This window comes from Cyprinus carpio, chromosome B19 (assembly GCF_018340385.1).
Source record: "Cyprinus carpio isolate SPL01 chromosome B19, ASM1834038v1, whole genome shotgun sequence".
In the NCBI taxonomy this organism is placed as follows: Eukaryota; Metazoa; Chordata; class Actinopteri; order Cypriniformes; family Cyprinidae; genus Cyprinus; species Cyprinus carpio.
Genome location: NC_056615.1, coordinates 27478725 through 27498815, shown reverse-complemented (window position 1 = coordinate 27498815; position 20091 = coordinate 27478725). Strand labels below are relative to the sequence as shown.

Genomic DNA, 20091 nt, shown 5'->3' with positions numbered 1-20091 from the left:
ATGTAAAAATGCAAAACATTGGTTACATTTCAAAATAAACCAAAAAAAAAATGCATTTTATTTTCTGTGTACTTTACGAAACGCTCGTTCCCGAGCAAAACTTGTTTATTAAAATATGACGTCCTCACGTTACAAACTGAACGTTTAAAAAACGACGTGGAGTAAAATATTAAATTAACGAATTTCAGTTTTATATTTTTTCTAATGACCCGGTTCATGTATAAGTGTAGTTTCAAATTAGATTTCGTTAAATAAATACACCAGCTATTAATCACATAGGAAATAAAAACTACATATATTAAAAAAGAAGATAAAATAGTTCAGTGTAGCAGTGCAAATAAAGACAAAAAAGTATGAAAAGCACATTTTATTTCACCTTTCATAACAGTGCCATGAGAACATTTGTACAAGATACATCACAATCTAAAGTGCACAAATACTGTACAACAGAGGGATCTTAAATAAAAGGAAAAATCACATCAGGCTTCATAGAAAAATATGATTAAAAAGAATGAAGGGCATGCTTTAAAAATAATCCAAAGTAAAAACCCCATTAAAATGAAGCATATTTCACAAATGAGCAAAAACAAAAACTGAACAAGCACAACCTGGAGCACGAAAGCTTTGGCCCTTGCAGATTAAAAGATTAAAAACACAACATGGGCAGATCACTTCAAACAAAATAAAGAAAGAGAGAGAGTCGACCCGAATAAGCAGTTCTTAAGGGCTCGTGTAGAAGGCGTAATAACCCATGGCTTTATGGCTCTCTTTATTGTACTCCTCAGAGCTCAAGTCCTCACACTTTATACTAGGCGAAGCGTCTGTACTGGAGCCTCCAGGCGAAACGCGTCGCCTTTTACATGCCATCAAGTATCCGCTGGTGTCACCCGAGTCTACGGCCTTCAGCACCGGCGGGGCCTCCATCCAGGGGCCAGAGCTGCCAGTCGTGGGGGCCGCCGTGGAGCTCTCATCCTGCAGCTTGTCTTTAGAGGACAGCAGGTCGTCGGTGTACGCTGGAGGGCTCGGCCGGGGCGACCAGGGCAGGCCGGTGGTCATCTTCCTCGGATACGAGCTTCTGCTGCTCCAGCCGGCCGCCATGGAAGCGAAGGCTGAGTCGGGGTAGTAGCTGAGTGCATGCGGACTCTGCAGCGGAAGCGGCTTGATGCCATACGGCAGGAGGCTGGAGGCCGAGTACTCGCTGTCGTAGGACAGGTCCAGTTTGCCCGATGGCCCACTTTGCTGGACGAACCAGCGCTGAGCCGAAGCCGAGCCTGCAGCCGAGTCTTCGCTCTGAGGAGAGAGCAGGCCGTTGGTCTGTGGCACGGCGCGCTCGCTGGCGTAGAAGCGGTGGTTTTGTGGCAGGTTGTTTACAAACTGGTCTTGGAAGAAGGGCTGCATTGCATAGCGGGCGCCAGGGACAATCTGGTGTGACCGCGGAGAATCGGTAGGAGAGGGTGTCAGTCTGTCGCTCTCTGGAGCCGTGTACATCCTGAGAGAGAAGCAGCAGAGAAAGAGAAGAGGCTGTTAGCAGTTTGTAATATCACTCTAAAGTGATTTCTGATCAGCTGCCTAAAACATGATGCCTGGAATATCAATCGATGCACCGTGGTAGGAAAAAAATGGTGCAGAAACAATTTGCACTCAGAAATTGCTTTTAAATGTGACTGAATTACTGTGAATTGCACTGAATTAAATGTGAAAATTTAAAGCAGAAAGAATGGAATAGTAATTTTTATGTAAAACATACTCCAACATACTTTGTTTCATAAAAAAAAAAAACTTTTTTATTTTTACAGGTGTAGCTAAAGATCTTCAATAAACAGAGGTAAAATATCTTATTTAAAATATAAAAAAAGCAATTTCTATAGATATATAAACATTGAATTCATTAGTAAACACAAACTAGCAAAGAAAAAATACTTAAAGCATTTCTGTTTTTTAAAAATAATTAAACATTTAATAACACATTACTGAAATTAAAAGTTATGATATTATTTAATTAACCTCAGCTAACATGAACAGTTGCATTCATATAAATGTATAATTTTAGTTAATGCATTAACTATGTTAACTAATGGGACTTTGTTGTAAAGTGTTACCATATAAATATTGTAAATAAAGTCCCAATTTATCCGTGTTCACCCTTCATACTACAGGATTTTATAAACATTGCATTGTAGCAGAAATGCATAGTAAATGAAACCGGAAAATTTTCAATTTTGTATTATTTAAACAAAAGGTTTTCAGACTAAAAGTAAAATCTGGAGCTTGAGAGTTAAGTGTGCTATTTTTTTGCTTAGAACTTGTTAAAATAAAGGGACTGACAAAAGGAAGGCCCGTATATTTTTGGAGAGGTTTCATAATTCGCTCATTGTCACTTTCTGTAGTATGAAATGCACTTACGAATCATAATTGTCTCTGAAGCCTTTTGCGAAGGGGTTGTGGTCGATCTTGAGCTGTGTGATCTGCAATTAAACACAAAACACCAGGAGTTCAGAAGCAGCGCAAAATGCAGAAGTGGCTGCAGGGAGCTGTGGCTAGGTTTCTGCTTACGTCTGTGTTCTGATAAGCCGTTACAGCAATGAACTGGTTTTCAGGGAAAGTGAAGGTCTGTGTTTTAGCTTCGCTGCTCATGTCCTCCACACCATCCTCTGTCACCTCCACAATGTGCAGCCGTGGCTGGTACTTGTGCAGGGACTGCAGGACAATCATCTATTTCAACACACACACACACACACACACACAGAAGTCATCAATGTTTGTGCAGGGTTCATGGCCAGCGCTTGCAGTTTGACAAACAGAGGTGTCAAAGCCACACTCAAGACCTCTGAGATGACTGGAAGTTTCTTCACACACACAAACACACATTTATCTTTATCTTTAAAATGTGCCAGATACATCAGTTCTATGAAACATATACTAAAATATCACACAGTAAATAAGTAATATATAAAGGTTCTGTTTTTATATCTATTTTTGGTGTTGAAGACCGTATGATTTACCCTCTCATAATTAAAAAAAGAAAAATAACTTTCCAACATTATGTCAGCTCGATATTTGTGTGTGCGTGTGTGTGTGCAACAAAACATGTCTAAAAAAAATCATGCATGCCTTTATCATATTTTCCATCAAAAATTCCTAACCATACATTAAAACACTGAATATTGCTCTACTTGTTTACCAGAGTTTGAGTGTTATTTGTTTACCTGAGTATTGTTGTTATTTGCGCCTTTGTTGTTGGTTAGTTTCAGTTTTCCGAACGATATTTCTTGCCTCATCCAGTGTGCTCCAGTGTTTGGTGATTCTGGGTGAACATAAACCTTGTTTCCTATAGAAACAAACAAGAATATTAATGTATTGTGTGGTATTAAATTATTAGTTTGTCTAAACAGACAGAAAAAAAAAACATCCACCGAAAAGAAAAGAAAAAAAAAAAAGCAGCAGTGAACTTTAGCGGTTTTAAAAAAAAGCTCCTTCGTGTAAAACAGGTGTATCGTGACTAAGAGCGATTTGTTTTGAATAATTCTAATACATATAGCAGAATAACACGTCCACCCCCGCGTGTTCTCGAGTGCCATCGCTGCGAATCGCTCACGTTAAATACGAAACTTCTTTCAATGCATAATGCACTCATTTTAAACGAAATGACATGTTAAACGGTGAAAAAAAAATGATTAAGGTAAAATAAAACAAACGCGCGCATACAGAAACACTTTTGGAAATCGTAAAGGCTTGTTTTAGTTTTAAAATACCTGGTAAATTATTTTAAGAAATTCGTTGATTTTCATGCATTTCCATTAGGCCTATACCAGCGAAGATTTTATATATTTAACCAATTTGTTTATTAACGCAACATAAAATGAAAATTGCAATCCTACTCCAGAGAAAACAAAATACAAATAGCCTAATTTATCTTTTCGATTTATTTGATTAAAGTTTGCATGTAGCCTGTGTTTAATTAAATTTATAACAAAACAACTGAACGGGTGTCATGTTGCTCGAATTATTTTCATATCATCTCGGGGTTATTTTTAATTTTTTTTCTTTCCTCACCTTGCATGTTGTTGTCCGCTTTCCCACAGGTGACCCATTTTCCGCCCTGAAACCTCCAGTGGTTCGGATCGGCCAGAACAACCTCCACAAACACGTTATAATGCGCCGTCAGGTTCAGTCCAGTGATATTAAAACTCAGAAAGGGGAACATTCGCCTGCGAATATAATCGTTAATAAAACACAAATTACGAATTAAGGCAGATTCGGGTTCGTTTTTATCACCCTTTGAAAATGAATTCGTTATTCAAACCAAGCGTATAATTTTATTAACTTATATTTTGAAATCGTGCATTTATGTTCTAAACTTCTCTGTTTTTAAGCGAAACTTTACCAGCTTCTCATTCTCACCTGCCCTGTTTGGTGATGATCATCTCGGTCTGATGGCGGTGAAATTTGAGCCACAGCGGTCTGTTGCACAGGTAAACCTGCGCCCTCGCCGCGGAGCCCGAACCGGGGATGGGCATCGAGTTCAAACCGGAGCCCGGTCCCGGATAGGACGGGTACAGACACCCGGGACCCTGTCCGAACTGATACCCGCTCCCAAACTGACTGCGACCGGCGCACACGGCGGAGGAGAACCCGGCGGGCGGAAGAACCGAGCCGTAATGCAGAGACGACGAATACCTGGACCCGTTCGCGCCGCTGTACACCGACCCGGTTTGGGCTCCGTACGGGAAGAGAGAGCACGGATTGGTCACGTCGGAGCTCGGTTGGGAGGAGGATATGAAATAGCGATCAGTGCCCAGCTCGTCGATGTTGTAACGGCGGGCGCTGGACAGCTCATCATCTCCACCGACCACCGGAGAACTTTTCCGCGCGTCCGGTGCGACGGATGCCGCTGCTTTATTCCCGGTGAAGCTCTCGCTGTCAGCCTCATCCATCAGCGCGCTCCCACCGCTCAAAAACTTCTTGGCACCGGAGCTCTGCTCGGTTTCAGTCCGGTCCATGTCCTGAAAGTCTATCTGCGTTGACCCCGGGCTGTTGTTGGTGCTCTCTGAGGACGACGACAGGTTATAGAAGGTCTTGGGTAAGTTTACAGATGCGCCAGGGAGGATGCTTTCTAACTGCATTCTTCAGTGTACTGATGAGGATCAATCAAAAGCAGGTGGAGATCAATAAGAAGATCACACCAGGACGCGGATCCGTGCGCCCCGCAGCTTGACCTCTGAAGCGACACCTCCGGACTTTCTACTGTAATCTGTGAGTGACAGAATTGTTTGAGAGAGTTTATATATGATCCAGCTCGAGGGGGCGGGGCTTTGACAATTCGTGGCTTCTGACTGTTTTCTCATTGGCTCGGAGGCCTTCGTTTTAACTATACCATTTAAAACAAATCCTTTTTTTTTTTGCACTTGTTTAAATTTTAAGGCTTCTATTTTTATTGACTTAAAATTTATCCTTGGTGTATCCTTACTAGGCTATTCAAAACCATGTTTTTTTATATAGGCTCCATTTAATTTGGAATATTTACCATAATTGTGGTTTTTGACTTAAACTTTCCTCACAGTAGCTATATTTCAAAATTCGTTTCCAGCCAATTAATGAGTGTTAATTTGAGACTGACATTGAACCCACAGAGGAACTTGACACCGTTTTAGAAGCACCGAAAACAAAACAATTAACGAGTCCTCCAGGCTGACCCGAGAACGGTTTTATCTAAATACACTGGAGCTCCACTGAACTTGGCAACCCAAATAATTAACAAACGATTAACGAGGAAACCAAACTCACCACAGACTGTCAGGAAACACCGCCATGCCTTGAGTTTCTCTTGTAGCGGGGGTTAAAGTTGAACCCTCTCCGGCTCAGTGTGTTTGGGGTAAGTCGCGCACAGACGCTTTTCACTTCTTTTCAACGCAAAAAAAAAAAAAAAAAAAAAAAACACTCGACATCAGCGACCAGCAGCGTAAGGTTTCTCTGCTGTTGACAACGAAACGCACAAGTAGCCTAAACAGTCGAAAATTCAGTGAGTGCAATTGCACAGAGCATTTCCCCTAGTGAAAAGTGTTGTGTATTAACATATTTAAGTGCCTAATCTACGTGTTCTAATGTGTATGTATATTGTGAACTCTTGTTTCAGCGTCTACATGGCACGGACAGGAGATTGTTTTCGGCGTGCACGAGGTGAGTGTGGTGTGAGGCGCGCGCACGCGTCACCTCAGGGGTTAAAAAAAACAAAACAAAAAAAAACATGTGCCTATGATAATGATAATATGATTAGTTTTAAAATATACTGAGTTTTCAAAACAAATATATAGATTTTTCTAGTTAAAGTAAAAAAAAATACAATCATTCGTTTATTTATGTGTATTATTTTAGAATTAAAATGAGTAAACAACACATTAATTAAAAACAGGAGTATCTTTTTATTTACAATTCCTAAGTAGCTTATAATACAAAATTACTACTTTAAGTAACTGAATAAAGTCTTTATCTCTAGAATACTCATATCAGGCTAGTTTATTAAATAGGCTTATGATTATAGGTTTAAAGCAAAACGTTGGCTGCGGAATATTACGTTTTTTAAAAGCTCGAAATAAGCAGGTTGTATTTATCAAAACGATTCAAACATCGTCCGAACACATTTTCAAAACGAGAAAAAAAAAAAAAAAAAAACACTCAGGTCAACAGATGGAAAAACAATTGAGCCCCAGTTCACCATAAGGTAATATCTGATTGTCTTTATCATCAGGCGGTGGTAATAAAAAAGAGAGGGGCGGGGGCAAATCCCACCCGGCTCAACCCCTTTCCAAGCTCGGGGAAACCGGCCAATTATTTTTCCGTGTGAAGGAACCGGTGATAGTGAAGGAAGAGACAGCCGGGAGGATAGACACCGCCTTATTAAAACCCTTCTGTACCACAAATATGATAAACGAGAGACAGTGAGGTTAAAAAAAGGTACACTTCCATAATGTATCCTACTTAAAGTGCTCTATTTCTAGGCTACTTAATATACTAAAAATGCCTCTTTACTTCTTAAGGTAAATTTAAGATGAACTAATTGTACTCAACTGTGCTATTTTAGGACACCATGAATATGAACCCATCTTTCATACACTAATACACTCAACTGTACAACAACTGGTTCCATGAAGAATCTTTAATGGATCCATGGAACCGTTTGAGATTCTTTATAGTGGGAAAGGTTTTCAGATTATAAAATCACTCTTAAATATAAAGGTTCCAAAAGGAGGTTTCTCGCAGCAATGCCATAAAAGAACCATTTTTGGAACCGCTCAGTAGACAGTTCTTAAAAGAACCATTTATTTAATTAGTGTAAAGAACATTTATATTATATAAAGAATTTTTTTTCACTTTAAAGAAATAGAGGTTCCCAATTGCAGTGTTTGTAATGATTAAATTTTTAAATATGTACTAAAATCCGCTTTTAACATACTATATCTGTATTTATCTGTATCTTGTAGTACACTTGAGCATACTAGTGTATAAATGATGGGTTCAAGTGTGCTACAAGCGATAATGGTCGGTTACCCGGAAAGGGTCACCAGCTCAACACGAGAGCTCTTTAATGAAAAACCCCACCGGGTGTCCTCATCAAACCCATCCGCTGACTCTCTTTAGCTCGTCATTGTAATTAAAATTCCTTGATGACAGCCACGGGCCGGATGACAAATTAAAGAGAGTCAGTTATAGCTACATTTAATAAGTCACATGTTGTGATTATATTACTCGCAAAAATAACACTATCATCCATTAACCTATTCACACTTTTTATTTGGCCCGTTTGACCTCTTTCTATTTGCTTTCAGAGTGATATCATGATTTGACCCGCTGCTGCTCTCTCGCACATCATTCCTTAAATCAACGACATCTGCAGCTTCAGTCTTTAAATCCTGCTCAATCATTATCAAAGTAATGAAAAACCAAAGTTGGATTCAGACTTGTCATTTCAGCTCAGTCGGTGTGTCTAAATTATGAGATCAAATCCTGAAATCATCTCAACTGGTAGTATGAGAAAGTGTGATGTAAAGACGATCCACACAAAGCACCTGAGAAACACACACACACACACACACACACACACACACACTCTCAGGCAGGAATGATTATGCGTTCTCACCTGACAGATCCTGGGTCCCAAGTGCCTTGTAGTTTTTAAGGTGTGAGATTCACAAGGATTAGCTCCCAGCTAAGAGGAATATTGAGACGAGGACGACTTCTCCATGCAGAATACAGAATTCTGCGTTCTACAGAAGAAATTAGCTTTTAGACTGTCAGTCTTAAAAGTAAACGTTGTTTATTGCCATCTACATGATTCCATGAAGAACCTTCAGAAGCTTACCATTCCACAAATGTTTTTTTAGATGATTCAAATGTTTTTCCCAAACGGCTCTTAAAGAACTGTTCACTGAAAGGTTCTTTGGGGAGCAAAAACCAAAAATGGTTCTTCTGCACTCTTAAAAATAATGGTTCTTTATTGGCATCAATGGTTCCATGAAGAACCCTTAACATTTACATTTGACAAAAAGTTCTTTATAGTGGAAAAAAGGTTGTTTGGATTATTAAAATGTTGTAGAAAAATGGTTCTTTAACTGTTCACAGAAAGGTTCATACAGGAACACAAAATGGTTATTTTATGGCATTGCTGTGAAAACCCCCTTTTGGAACCTTTATATTTAAAAGTGTATCTGTCATGCAATTAAAAGAGGTCATGAAGTGTTAAATTAAGCTTTTGGGACAGTTTCAATAAATAAAGATTCTTTATTGATCTCTATATGGTCCCATGAAGAATCTTCAACATTCCACAAAAGTGTTCTTTTGATTCTAAAATCACTCTAAAATATAAAGGCTCCAAAAGGAGATTTTCACAGCAATGCCGTAAAAGAACATTTTTTGGAACCTTTCAGTGGACCGTTCTTAAAAGAACCATTTATTTACTTAGTGTGAAGAACATTTTGATCATTTAAAGAACATTTCTACACTTTAAAGAAATAGAGGTTCCCAAATGCAGTGTTTGTAGTGATTCCATTTTTGGAACCTTTCAGTAAAATAACCTGAATGTGAAGAATATTTTGATCATCTAGAGAACCTTTTGTGGAATGGAAAGTTTCCATGGATGTCAAAGGTTCTTCAGAAGCCAATAAAGAAGCATTATTTTTAAGAAAATGCTTCTTCTGATGCAACACTGTGAAGCTTTATTTTTAAGTCTATGAGTTGCTTTAGTTTATTGCTTTGTATATTTAGTCCAAAATATCTGTGTGCAGATGTGTGTTATGAGCAGGGAATATGTGTGTATATGTGTTTGCATGTGTGCAATCTAGAGATGTGTGAAGAATTTGGGGAAAAGGGGCTAAAAATCTGTGAAAAGACAGAGAGGGGGGCTGGAACTCAGCTGGAAACTGATTGGCTGTCAGCCTGAGGAGGAAATAAGAATCTGCTGTCCTCTCCGGTCTGGGACCTCGGTGACCAGGCACAAGATGTCTGCCACGGCCCCCGAGGGCCCCGCGGCGTCCCCTCAACACTCCTCTGCCTCTGAAAGCGTCTTTCTCATTTTATTATTGACTCAAAATGCCACCCAGTCTTCATTTCCCTCGCTCGCTTTCTCTCGCTCTCTCCATCCTGCACACAGGAGAGAGTCGGGCGAAAGGCTGCGGGTAAATCAGGGTCACTCAAAATCAATACTGTGCTTTTAGATGGGACAGATACATAAGGGACGGTAATAGTCTTAAATGTTCTTTTGTAACTCTCAGAGGCTTTGAAAAGGGTGATGGAGGAGTTGGGATCCTGAAAAATCACGACTCTATTTTTTGTAATTTTCCGATGCAAACTGTGAGTATTTTCATTGTGGTTCACAGAGCTGAAGATCTGGGTCAGTCACAGTGATTTCACTCAGATAAATGTGAACTCATGAGTATAATGCACATTTCTAGGCCCTTCAGATGTCATGAAAAGAAGTACATGAAAAATTTACTATACATTGTAAACCTTGTTTTGATAGATGATGTATAGAGCAATGTTATTGTTAGTGGCATTAACACGTTTTTGTGTGAGCATCGTAGTAAACTTCACTATTTGTGCCAATAACATGCCTATTTTTTCATGCCTAAGGCAATTTACAGCATGTATATCATAACGTGCCTATTTTTGAGTACAGCTATAGTAGTAATTTTTTAAGTGATTAAAACTATGTTTTTACTTGGTAGATAATAAAAAGGCAAAAAAGCTTGCATATGCATATTATTTTAAATCGCAAATTAAATGAATAAGAAAGGAAAGCGATATTAATTCCTATTAACGTGACGAGGTCTTCACTCTGGCGTGCTCTCATTTGACCTGTGACGTCACTCCGCCGCATGCACATCTTATGTGAGAGCTTCATATCAGCGCATGGTGTCCTGACATTTTATCCTACCCGTCAGATTTTTCTGACTTTTTTTACTGCGGTTTGCTGAGAGTGATATTGCGTCTTTTTTCTCATGCTAAACAACATTTAATGTATCTGCATTAATGTAAGGGTAGGTTTAGGCTTAGGATAGGTGTAGACTTTAATAAAACACAATCTAATATATATATAAAAAAAATATTGCTGGTTACCTGTAGCTGTATCCCTTCTAGCTTCAACCGCGAATATAACGCATAATTACTGTATTTGCATTAACGTTACTGTAAGGGTAGGTTTAGGGTTGTGGTAGGTGTAGATGTTAATAAACCATAATTTTATCGGCAGCACTTTTCGTTGTCGAATAGTACTACCCACTGTTTTAATGGAAGGTAGCAAAATATGACAGGGTAGCACAAATCGACAGAACACATGGCTTGCGGGGTAGCCGCGCGCGCTAAATGTTCTCGGCGTGTATCATACCGCGGCTCCGTTACTGATGTCAGTGACAGACTGGAAATACATTTACTCTCAAATTGCTGTCAACACCTCGTTAAACAACGGAGGAAAACAGGCCCTACGTAAGTCCCTACGTAATCGATAAATTATTTAATTTCAAATCGTTTTAAAGTACTCACTACTGGCATGATTGTGTACATACAATGGGCTATTGTCAGCATTGTAAGTATTTTACAAAAAAACAAGTGATAATAATAAAAAGAAATGAAAAATAGAACAAATAACAATAAATTAGTATTAAAATCGGGTGCTAAATGAAGTAATAAAATTGTTTATTTGATACCTTGCGATTAGATTAGAATGATTATGATTAGAATTATAATTTTTTTATTGCAAATTAAATTAATAATATTCAGAATAATATTCTTTGCTAGTAATAATACTGGGCCACAGTGTTTTATATATTTATTTATTTTTAATATTGGATATATAATAGGCCTATACAAATTTGTAAACAGGTTTATTAAAGTTTTATTTTATTTTAAAGAATGCTAAGTGACTTAAAAATGAAATTTTTCAATAGTTCAGTTTTCATACTTTAATGATTTTATTTCTACTGTATATAGTTCAAGCGTCTTTAGTTTTAGTTAACTATAAAAACCCTGGTCATTAGTTCCATTAATTAGCGCTGCTATATTTCACGGTTGGCTGCACAAAACTCTATAAAACGATTATGGACTGGTTTTTGAAGAGCGGATCCATCTCTCATCGCTATTGATGTGAGAAACAAAGCTTTTAAAAGCTTTTAATCAATTGAACCTATTGTTTCGCAAAATGATTCACCGTTTTGAAACGTTCGAAATACCGCACGCACAATAGTGTAAAAGCAACAAGAACTAGGCCCAAACAATAGAACTTAGTCTCTTTATTCTACTCATTTTACAATGTATTTTTATATATTTATTGTATTTTATGTAAATTATCCACTTTCTGCCATCTCGATAACCCACAACATCTGCCCTCTTATCGTTTGTTTTATAATAATTTCACATTATGAGATTAACTCGGTCTCCTGCACTGAGAACTTGTCACGAATCAGTACAAAACAATTGATTTACTTCAGTTTTATTAACATTAATACATAAAAGTGGTTCAAAATCAGTTAAAACCATAGTAGACACTGTTTCATGGGTTCACTTTGAGATCAGCATCCCCTAGTGGCAACCATCGGAGTTTCGAAACGTTTCGAAACAGTAATGATGTAACGAAACCTCATTTGCGGAAATCACGTGACTTGCCCAATTTGATACGCACTCTGAACCAATGATGCAAAACAAAAAATTCGTAAAAGTTTCGAAGTTTGATGAAACAGTGTTTCTTAGGGATGGACGATACCACTTATTTTGTTTACGATACGATACTGATACTTTTAAAGTCCAGTATCGTTGATACCAATACCGATATGATACGATACTTCTAAACTGAACTTTTAAATTATGAAATTTATGAAATTATTAAATTACTAAGAGTAAAATGTGTAACGATGCCCACTTAACTTTATATTTGAAATGCATTTTAACATTCAATATGCCTTAATCGCAATTTATTAGATTATATTTTTGTTTACTGTAATGGTAACCATGGAAATCTGCAAATAATATAGTTAAAAATACTTAGTTTCATAAGAGGCTGCCAGTGACAGGCTGTTGCACACATATAATGCAACCTTATTTTGACAGAGTATGATTTATATTAACATTACAGAATAGAACATGATCGATATGAACCTTAAACATTAAATAAATGTAATCGCACAAATTATGTAGGCTACAATTTGAAATTGTTTATTGTGAAATAAACATATATGTTTTTTTCTGTCCTCTGATAAGCATTGTTCTGGAATGCCATTCCCAAAAGCATCAGTGCTTTCTTGTGATACTTTTGGGAAACGCAGCCTGTTTGAATGCACTGTCAGAAGTGAGTGCACGCTCTCTGTGATTGATTGGTTCTGTCTTACAACATTTGCTTGTGTTCAGATGAGCTGTACACAGTTCTGTCCTTCACAATTATTCGCTTATATAGGTAATTCGTCCAATTCAATGAATATTGTACGCATAATTTTTTATTTTTTTGTTAAATAAACAAAATCACTGGTAAATGAAGCACACCTTAGTATTTATATTTTTTATTTGAGTTTCGATACTTTCGATACTCACATCAGTATTGATATATCGATCCTTCAGGATCCCTAGTGTTTCTGAAGCGGCCATCACTAGTCATCGCTCCACCGAACCTCAGGACCAGCAGAAACCCAAATAAAGTTGAATTACGGCTCATACGCATAGATTCATTCCAACTGAGCCCAAAGTTTACGTTTCCTCGTAAACCCGCTCCCGTTCTGACCCGTTCACCATGTAGCGTGACCACCCATAAAAGCTGCGTGACCCCCGGCGGCCAGAGGTCAGGAAGTACCGCCATATTGTTGTCAGAGTCCATCAGCGGCGGACGCACATGAAAGCAGCACATTCCTGCTTTATGATGCAATCGGTGCGAGATTCATGAACGCCGTGGACAGGATTAGCGCTGTACGTCTCATTAGAGGATCCTGGCGCTGAGAGCCGCGGCGGGAGGCAAGCTGAGAAACACGGTCATTAGGGCATCTCGTCTGCGCTCCCGTCTGCTTTCACCTGTGCTTGTCTGCGCTCTCATCTGCGTTATGGGGATTTATTTCGCACATGAAGCACACCCAGGCCCGTGGCATCTGCTGACAGTCGCTCTTTAAAGAGATGGATGTCAGTGCTTTCTTTGAGTATCGGATGCCTGTTTGCTGTCAGAGCTTTTCGGGTGAATATTCAGTAATGTTAAGTGACCCTTAAATGTTCCCCGACTTCTCGTAACACAAACCCCAAACAAATCAATGCTGAAAGGGAGAGTTCACCCAAAAATGAGAGCTCTGCCGTCATTTACTCACTCCAAACCTGTATGAGGAGCTTCTGTGCAACTCAAAAGAAGATACAGTGAAAGTCCATGTGGTCCAATGTTGTAAGTTTTATGTGAATTTTAGTACATCTGATCTGGTCCAGTTTCTTTCTATTTCACCACATCTTGTCTTTTTCCTAAATAAGCCAAAGTTAGATTTTTTTAATCATTAACTTTCTTTGTCTATATAGTAAGTCATTGGGGTCCAATAATGTTTCTTTGATGTGATCAGGTCCAGATTCTGTCTTTTCTCCCAGTCGTGTCCTTTTTCCCACTGTACTATAAGTAAAAAGGCCAACCGTAACATTGAAACACCGGCCAAAAATGTGCATTCTGTCATCATTTATGCACTTCAAACCGATATGACTTTCTTCCACAGAAGTGGAAAGAAGATCAATTGCAGATTGTCTGGAGTTAATGTATACAGGTGCTGCTAAAAACACACCATAAAAATGGGTGTGCAACTGATGCACTACATCTTTTGAAGCCACACAATAGTTGTGCATGTAAATGCAAATACATAATTATCTTTCTAAAATAAATTGAGAAATTTGGTGTTTGCGTTTGATTTGGTGTGTGGAATTGCATTATGTTTTTGAATTCCAGCTGTGTGAGTCTCTCTAAGACTCTAAGAAACAATAAATGTGTGGCAGCGGACATATGCACAAATGCAGATTGTGGATTGAATATTCTGCAGGTTTTGGCGCGTCTGCTCGATCTGATCTCCTGTAGTCATCCAAGGAAACTGGGGCCATCGCGCGCCACATAATAACATTAACAAACACATGGATGAGTCCTCAGTGTAACTTCACGCATGAGACGGACCGTACGTGAATATCCTAAAGCAGCTCGCTTTCTGTCTGGCCCAGGTTTTCAATTTTGAGTCGTGCACCGTCTTGGCCTCCTAACCTCAGCTGACCTCTGGCTGACCCCGGGCTAGGTCTGATCGCGGCCCGCCACTGACCCATTTCTCGCCTCTGATCTTTCTCCTTGCAGTTCGGCGGAGCCATCGACCGGCCGGGGCGCAGGATGGCAGGTGCTAAAAGTTTGACAGCGCAGGCCAGAGATACATGTTTTGAAGAGAGAGTGATGCGCGCGTGTGTGTGTGTTGGCATTTGCACTGGAAACAGTGCTATTTTAGTATTTTTTTCTGACACATTCTGTTATATATTTTTTTTCTATTATATAAGTTTTTTTTAAATCTAGTATTTTTTTTTTATTATTTGATTTTAGCTTTATTTTAACTAATAAAAATTGTAATATTTGTAGTTTTAGTTGAAGTTAATAATAACCTTGACTGGTACTGAGACTCGATTAAATATTGTTTACTGCATAAACACTGATTATATATGACTTTTGAGCAGAGTTTGAGACGTTGTTGAGATCTCCTCTGTAACTCTGGAGGAGAAACATCTGACATGCTGGAGACTTTCTCACTCTATCATTAAAAGATTTTGTTTCAACATTGTCATATAGAACAAATTTATTTTATTTTATTTTATTTTATTTTATTTTAAAGAATTGAAACCTATAATATAAATATTAAACATGATATAAATAGAAGTTTTGTATTATATACATTTTTAAATTCTTAACTTGTTAAGAATTCATTAAATACATTGAAAAGTGTTCTTTGCTAAATTTGTTGTGCCCTTTTGGAAAGAGCATGTAAAAAATTTAATAATTGTATCTGAGGATAAAATGGTTGTTTTGCATTTTTTTATTTTATTTTGCATGAAATATTTCGACTAAACACACACACACACACACACACACACACACACACATATATATATATATATATATATATATAGATAGATAGATAGATAGATAGATAGATAGATAGAGATAGATATATAAAACTGAAGATGAATAAAAAAATATAAACATTTAAAAAACTATTTTAGAAAGAACACAACAAAATTACTAAAACTTTATCTAAAATTAAAATGTAAACTGAAAATGTAAAAATTAAAAACAATTTATACTATTAAATAACTAAAATAGTATCAGTGATACAAAAAAAAAAACACTAATCTGAAAAATGTCAAGTTGAGCACATTGCATTGTGGGATACAGTATTCAGTGAATGCAGTAGTTTCCGTGATGAATCAAAACATACTGTGCACTGTGTGCATACTAAATACTGCAGAAACAGTAACAGTAGATGCTATTCTGAAATCAGTCTTTGAGATTGAGTCTGTGTGAGTGTGTTTTGAGAGTAGCATGCTAATTGGCTGAGATTATTCACCGGTATCCTCACGGTGCGTGTGTGTGTGTGTGTGTGTGCACTTTGGAGGGTCATGCGGTGACTCCCGTGTGCGCACCGGCAGCGGCCCGCGAGTGCTGTTACTCAGGAACAAGCAGGGCTTTTATCACATCTCCAGCTCTGACTCAGAAACTGCATTTCGCCGCTCTCTCTCTTTCTTCGGGATGGCGAGCGGACGCAGTTCTCCGCAGCAGTTCAGCGCAGGAGCAGCCGTGCATGGGCCCATCTCTGTGAGTCAGAGGTTTTTACACCTTTCGCTACGAAACACACACACACACATCTCTGTCTCTCAGCCTACTCAGGCATATGCTGCTTATGTCGACATGTTTATTGCTTTAAAACTGACCCCACAGAGAGAGGGAGACACGTGCGGGGAATCCCAGGCCCCTGTCTGTCTGTCCGTCCCTCAGTCACTGGAGACTTCAAACCAGTGCTCTTGTCTCTGAATGCTCCTGTCAGTTCAACTGATTGAGGCTTGGATCTTAATGTTGGATGAATGCAAGTAGTGACATGCTTTTATATTTTATATAAGTGTACGGTGTGTGATCTCTTTAGTGGCTTAAACTGATATTATCTTCTTCTTTTGCCTTTAATGTGATAAATTGAAAAATGGCAGTAGACAAGACAAAGTACAGAAAAATGAACAAACAACACCACCACCACCAACAACAACAACAAAAAGAATGTACTGAAACCAAAGACAGATATATGAATAATGTGTAAAAAAAAAAAAAATACAATAATATCAACCAAACAGTTGTGATGTCTACTAATAATGATAATAGTAATATACAGTTGAGTATACAGTGTATTGGATATAGTGTAGGCACATTTCTTGTAACATTGATGATTAGAGAGTGACAAATTATAGAAGGTGAGGCATTATTGGTATATATTTAAATATTATTTCTATTTTTATATATTTAATAATTGTTACCAACATTAATAATTAATTCATATATGTATAATTTATTTATTATTTAAAAAATACTTAAAGTATTAGTATATACTTTAAAATAATATATTTTTTTCCCATTTTATATATTATATTTTTATTGTAATGTTAAATTTTTCATCATATTTAATTAATAGCTCATATTAAAGTAATGGCCATAAACTGTACGTCTTCTATGTACTTCTGGATATATATAAGTTTAGTGCGTGAGTCTTGTCTTTTTTCCTGGTGTAATAAAATGTCCTGGAAATTTATCACTGACAAAGAGTGGGAATGCTGTCTGTTGTATCAGTTATCACATCAGTTATTTGTCGTAAAATAACATACTTTTCAGTATAGGCCAGATTTTCCATATCGGTGCGTCCCAGCGTAGCATATTTTCATTTCTAGACGTCGTTGTCATCAGTAGCGTTTTCCTTGGCGAGTTTCTTGTCTTTGATGCGGAGAATCTCAATATTGAAGGTGCAGGACAGCAGAGGTCTGTGTATTTATCTGAGATGCTGTAAAACAGTCTGGACAGGCCGCCTGTTGACTGGACTCAGATCAGTATCAGACGCTGATCAGACGCATGCACACACCCGGCAGGCCCGATGACAGCAGGCGCTCCTGATTAACAGACCCCCCTTCAACACACACACACACACACACACTGATACACACTCACGGTTCTGTCCGTTTGGACTCCAGAATGGCCCAGCAATCACCTGTGTCTGTTGTTTTTAAACACTATCTATCTATCTATCCATCTATCCATCTATCTATCTATCTATCTATCTATCTATCTATCTATCTATCTATCTGTTCATCTGTCTGTCCTTCTGTTCCGCCACTCTATCCATACATCATATATTCTATAATTTTCTCAGTTTATAAGGCCCGTAAACTTTTAAAAAGTTTTTTTTTTTCAAAACATTCAAACAAAGCTTTGTCAATCTTACCTTCAAACTATCTAGTTAAATGTGTAGATTAACTTTTCTAGTTAAAAATGACTGTTTGAATTTTTTTCTAATTTCAAGTAATTTTAATTTTGCTCCCTTACATTCAAATTTGAATTGCATTCCACATCCTGTTTCAAATTCAAATATTTCAAATTCAAAAGATTTATTGTCAAGTATAAATATAGGGTGGAAAATTGTCTTTAGACAAAGGCTCAAACAAATTATAAAACACAACCCAACAGCTACTATAAAATAAGGACATATATTATATAGAAACTACACAACTCTTAAAAAATGAAACAGTATCTAAAAGTTCTATTTAAAACACTTATTGTAATTGGAATGAAAGTCTCCTTATACACTGTCAGAAAAAAAGGTACAAAATCTGTCACTGGCGCAGCACGCTTTGAAAATGTACACATTCATGCCTTACTTACCCCAAAGTGTGCATATATTAGTACATAAATTGTACATATTAGTACCTTTTAGTAAGATACCATCCCAGTGCTTTTGTACCTTTATTTCTAAAAGTGTACTTGGCATTTTTTTAACCAATATTATACTATACTGTCTACCAAATGGGAGTATCTGAACTATAAAGAGGATGGGAAGGATCTTTCACAATAGTTTTGCCACCTGAGTTTAGGTTTTCTTTAAATTCAGAAAAGGAATGAATTTTCCTCCTCTTCTTGCAAAAGAATCTCAGTTAAACTTGATGCATCTGAGCTAATTTACATCAAACTATCCAACTTAATGCTGTCCTTTGAAACAACTCTGATCGTTGCCCCGTGCACAGTCAAATCCATGAGAGAAAGTCCAGGCTGTTCTCAGATCAGCTGCTGTGGGGAAATTCCACCAGCACATGACAGGAGTGTGTTGCTTTGGATCGTCTGTTGGGTGTTTGCATTTCCTTCTGTGCTTGTAGGTTAGCCATGACGGGAGTCCAGACACATGTGCTCTACCCTGAACATGCTGCCTGTGAGAGAGAGAGAGAGAGAGAGAGAGAGAGGTCTTGGCTTGGGAGGATTTGGACCTCTCAGCCTAGAAACAGCCGGCCCAGTTTGGACTCAGACCTGGTGTTAATGTTCTTTTTTCTCCAATACAAATCTGTTGTGTAGCAACCCCCAGATTCTCCTTTACCCACAAACCGCATGTGTTTTTAAATGCATGGCAACACACACACACACACACACACACACACACACACACACACACACACACACACACACACACACACACACACACACACACACGCACGCACACAGAGGCATCGCTTATTCAGGTATTTATGCACGGCTACACTAGTTGGAATTAGACCTCCAGTTTCCTTCTTCACTTAACATGATCACTTAAAAAAAATATATTTTTTTCACTTAAAAATTAAACTTTGGTCATTATTTACTCAGCCGCATGTTGTTGGACCCCATTGACAAAGAAGACATTTCAAAACATCTTTTATTTTCCACAGAAGAAAGAAAGTCATGCAGTTTTAAAATAACACGATTGTGAGTAAATTATGACAGAATTTACATTTTTGGGTGAACTGTCCCATTAAATCGTGTTTTGCTCTTATTGTGACTGATTTGTTGGTGCACATTATTCTAAAGAAAATAAACTTGAGAAATAAACTTGAGAAATAAACTCACAGTATTTCATTTGAATGCAACAGCTCTGGGTATGAAGCAATATTTGAATCAAATTACAATTAACTATGTAGAGTGGTTTCGTTTTAGTATGGAAAGTGGTTTGGTTTAGTTTCAGTATGAATGGTTTCCCATTGTGGAAGTCAAATGTGTTTATGAACTGTGCAATTCATGGAAGATAAATGTGTAAACGTGTAATTTATATATTGATGAAATGTATTGATATTTTTAAGACAGGTTGGGGTTGAAAAATATCAGATAAGATGTATGAATGACCTTTCTATGTAACACAAATAACTCTTTAGTCTGTACTTTCACTAAATCTTCTAATGTTATAAGAAGCCAGAAACCAAAACACTAGAACGGTATTAATGAATTTTTTTTTTTTTTTTTTTTTTTTCATGATGTGTTCTTTCAGACTAGGGTAAGGAAAACATCCAAAATGCACTTTTAAG

The 20091-nt window shown here is 37.7% G+C and overlaps 1 protein-coding gene and 1 long non-coding RNA gene across 2 annotated transcripts; one reads left to right on the top strand and one right to left on the bottom strand.

The window, feature by feature from the left end:
- Positions 1-352: 352 nt before the first annotated feature.
- Positions 353-5919, bottom strand: LOC109111062 (eomesodermin-like). The gene is made up of 7 exons (XM_019124030.2): positions 5785-5919; positions 4402-5251; positions 4054-4208; positions 3207-3328; positions 2554-2712; positions 2404-2465; positions 353-1489 (listed from the first exon to the last, which is right to left on the bottom strand). Exons 2-7 carry the CDS (start codon positions 5121-5123, stop codon positions 721-723), a joined length of 1989 nt encoding a protein of 662 aa, XP_018979575.1. The 5' UTR covers positions 5124-5251; positions 5785-5919; the 3' UTR covers positions 353-720.
- LOC122140697 lies at positions 5741-19577 on the top strand. The gene is made up of 3 exons (XR_006157282.1): positions 5741-5872; positions 6134-6177; positions 18919-19577. It is a non-coding gene; the product is annotated as an uncharacterized LOC122140697 (long non-coding RNA).
- Positions 19578-20091: the final 514 nt, after the last annotated feature.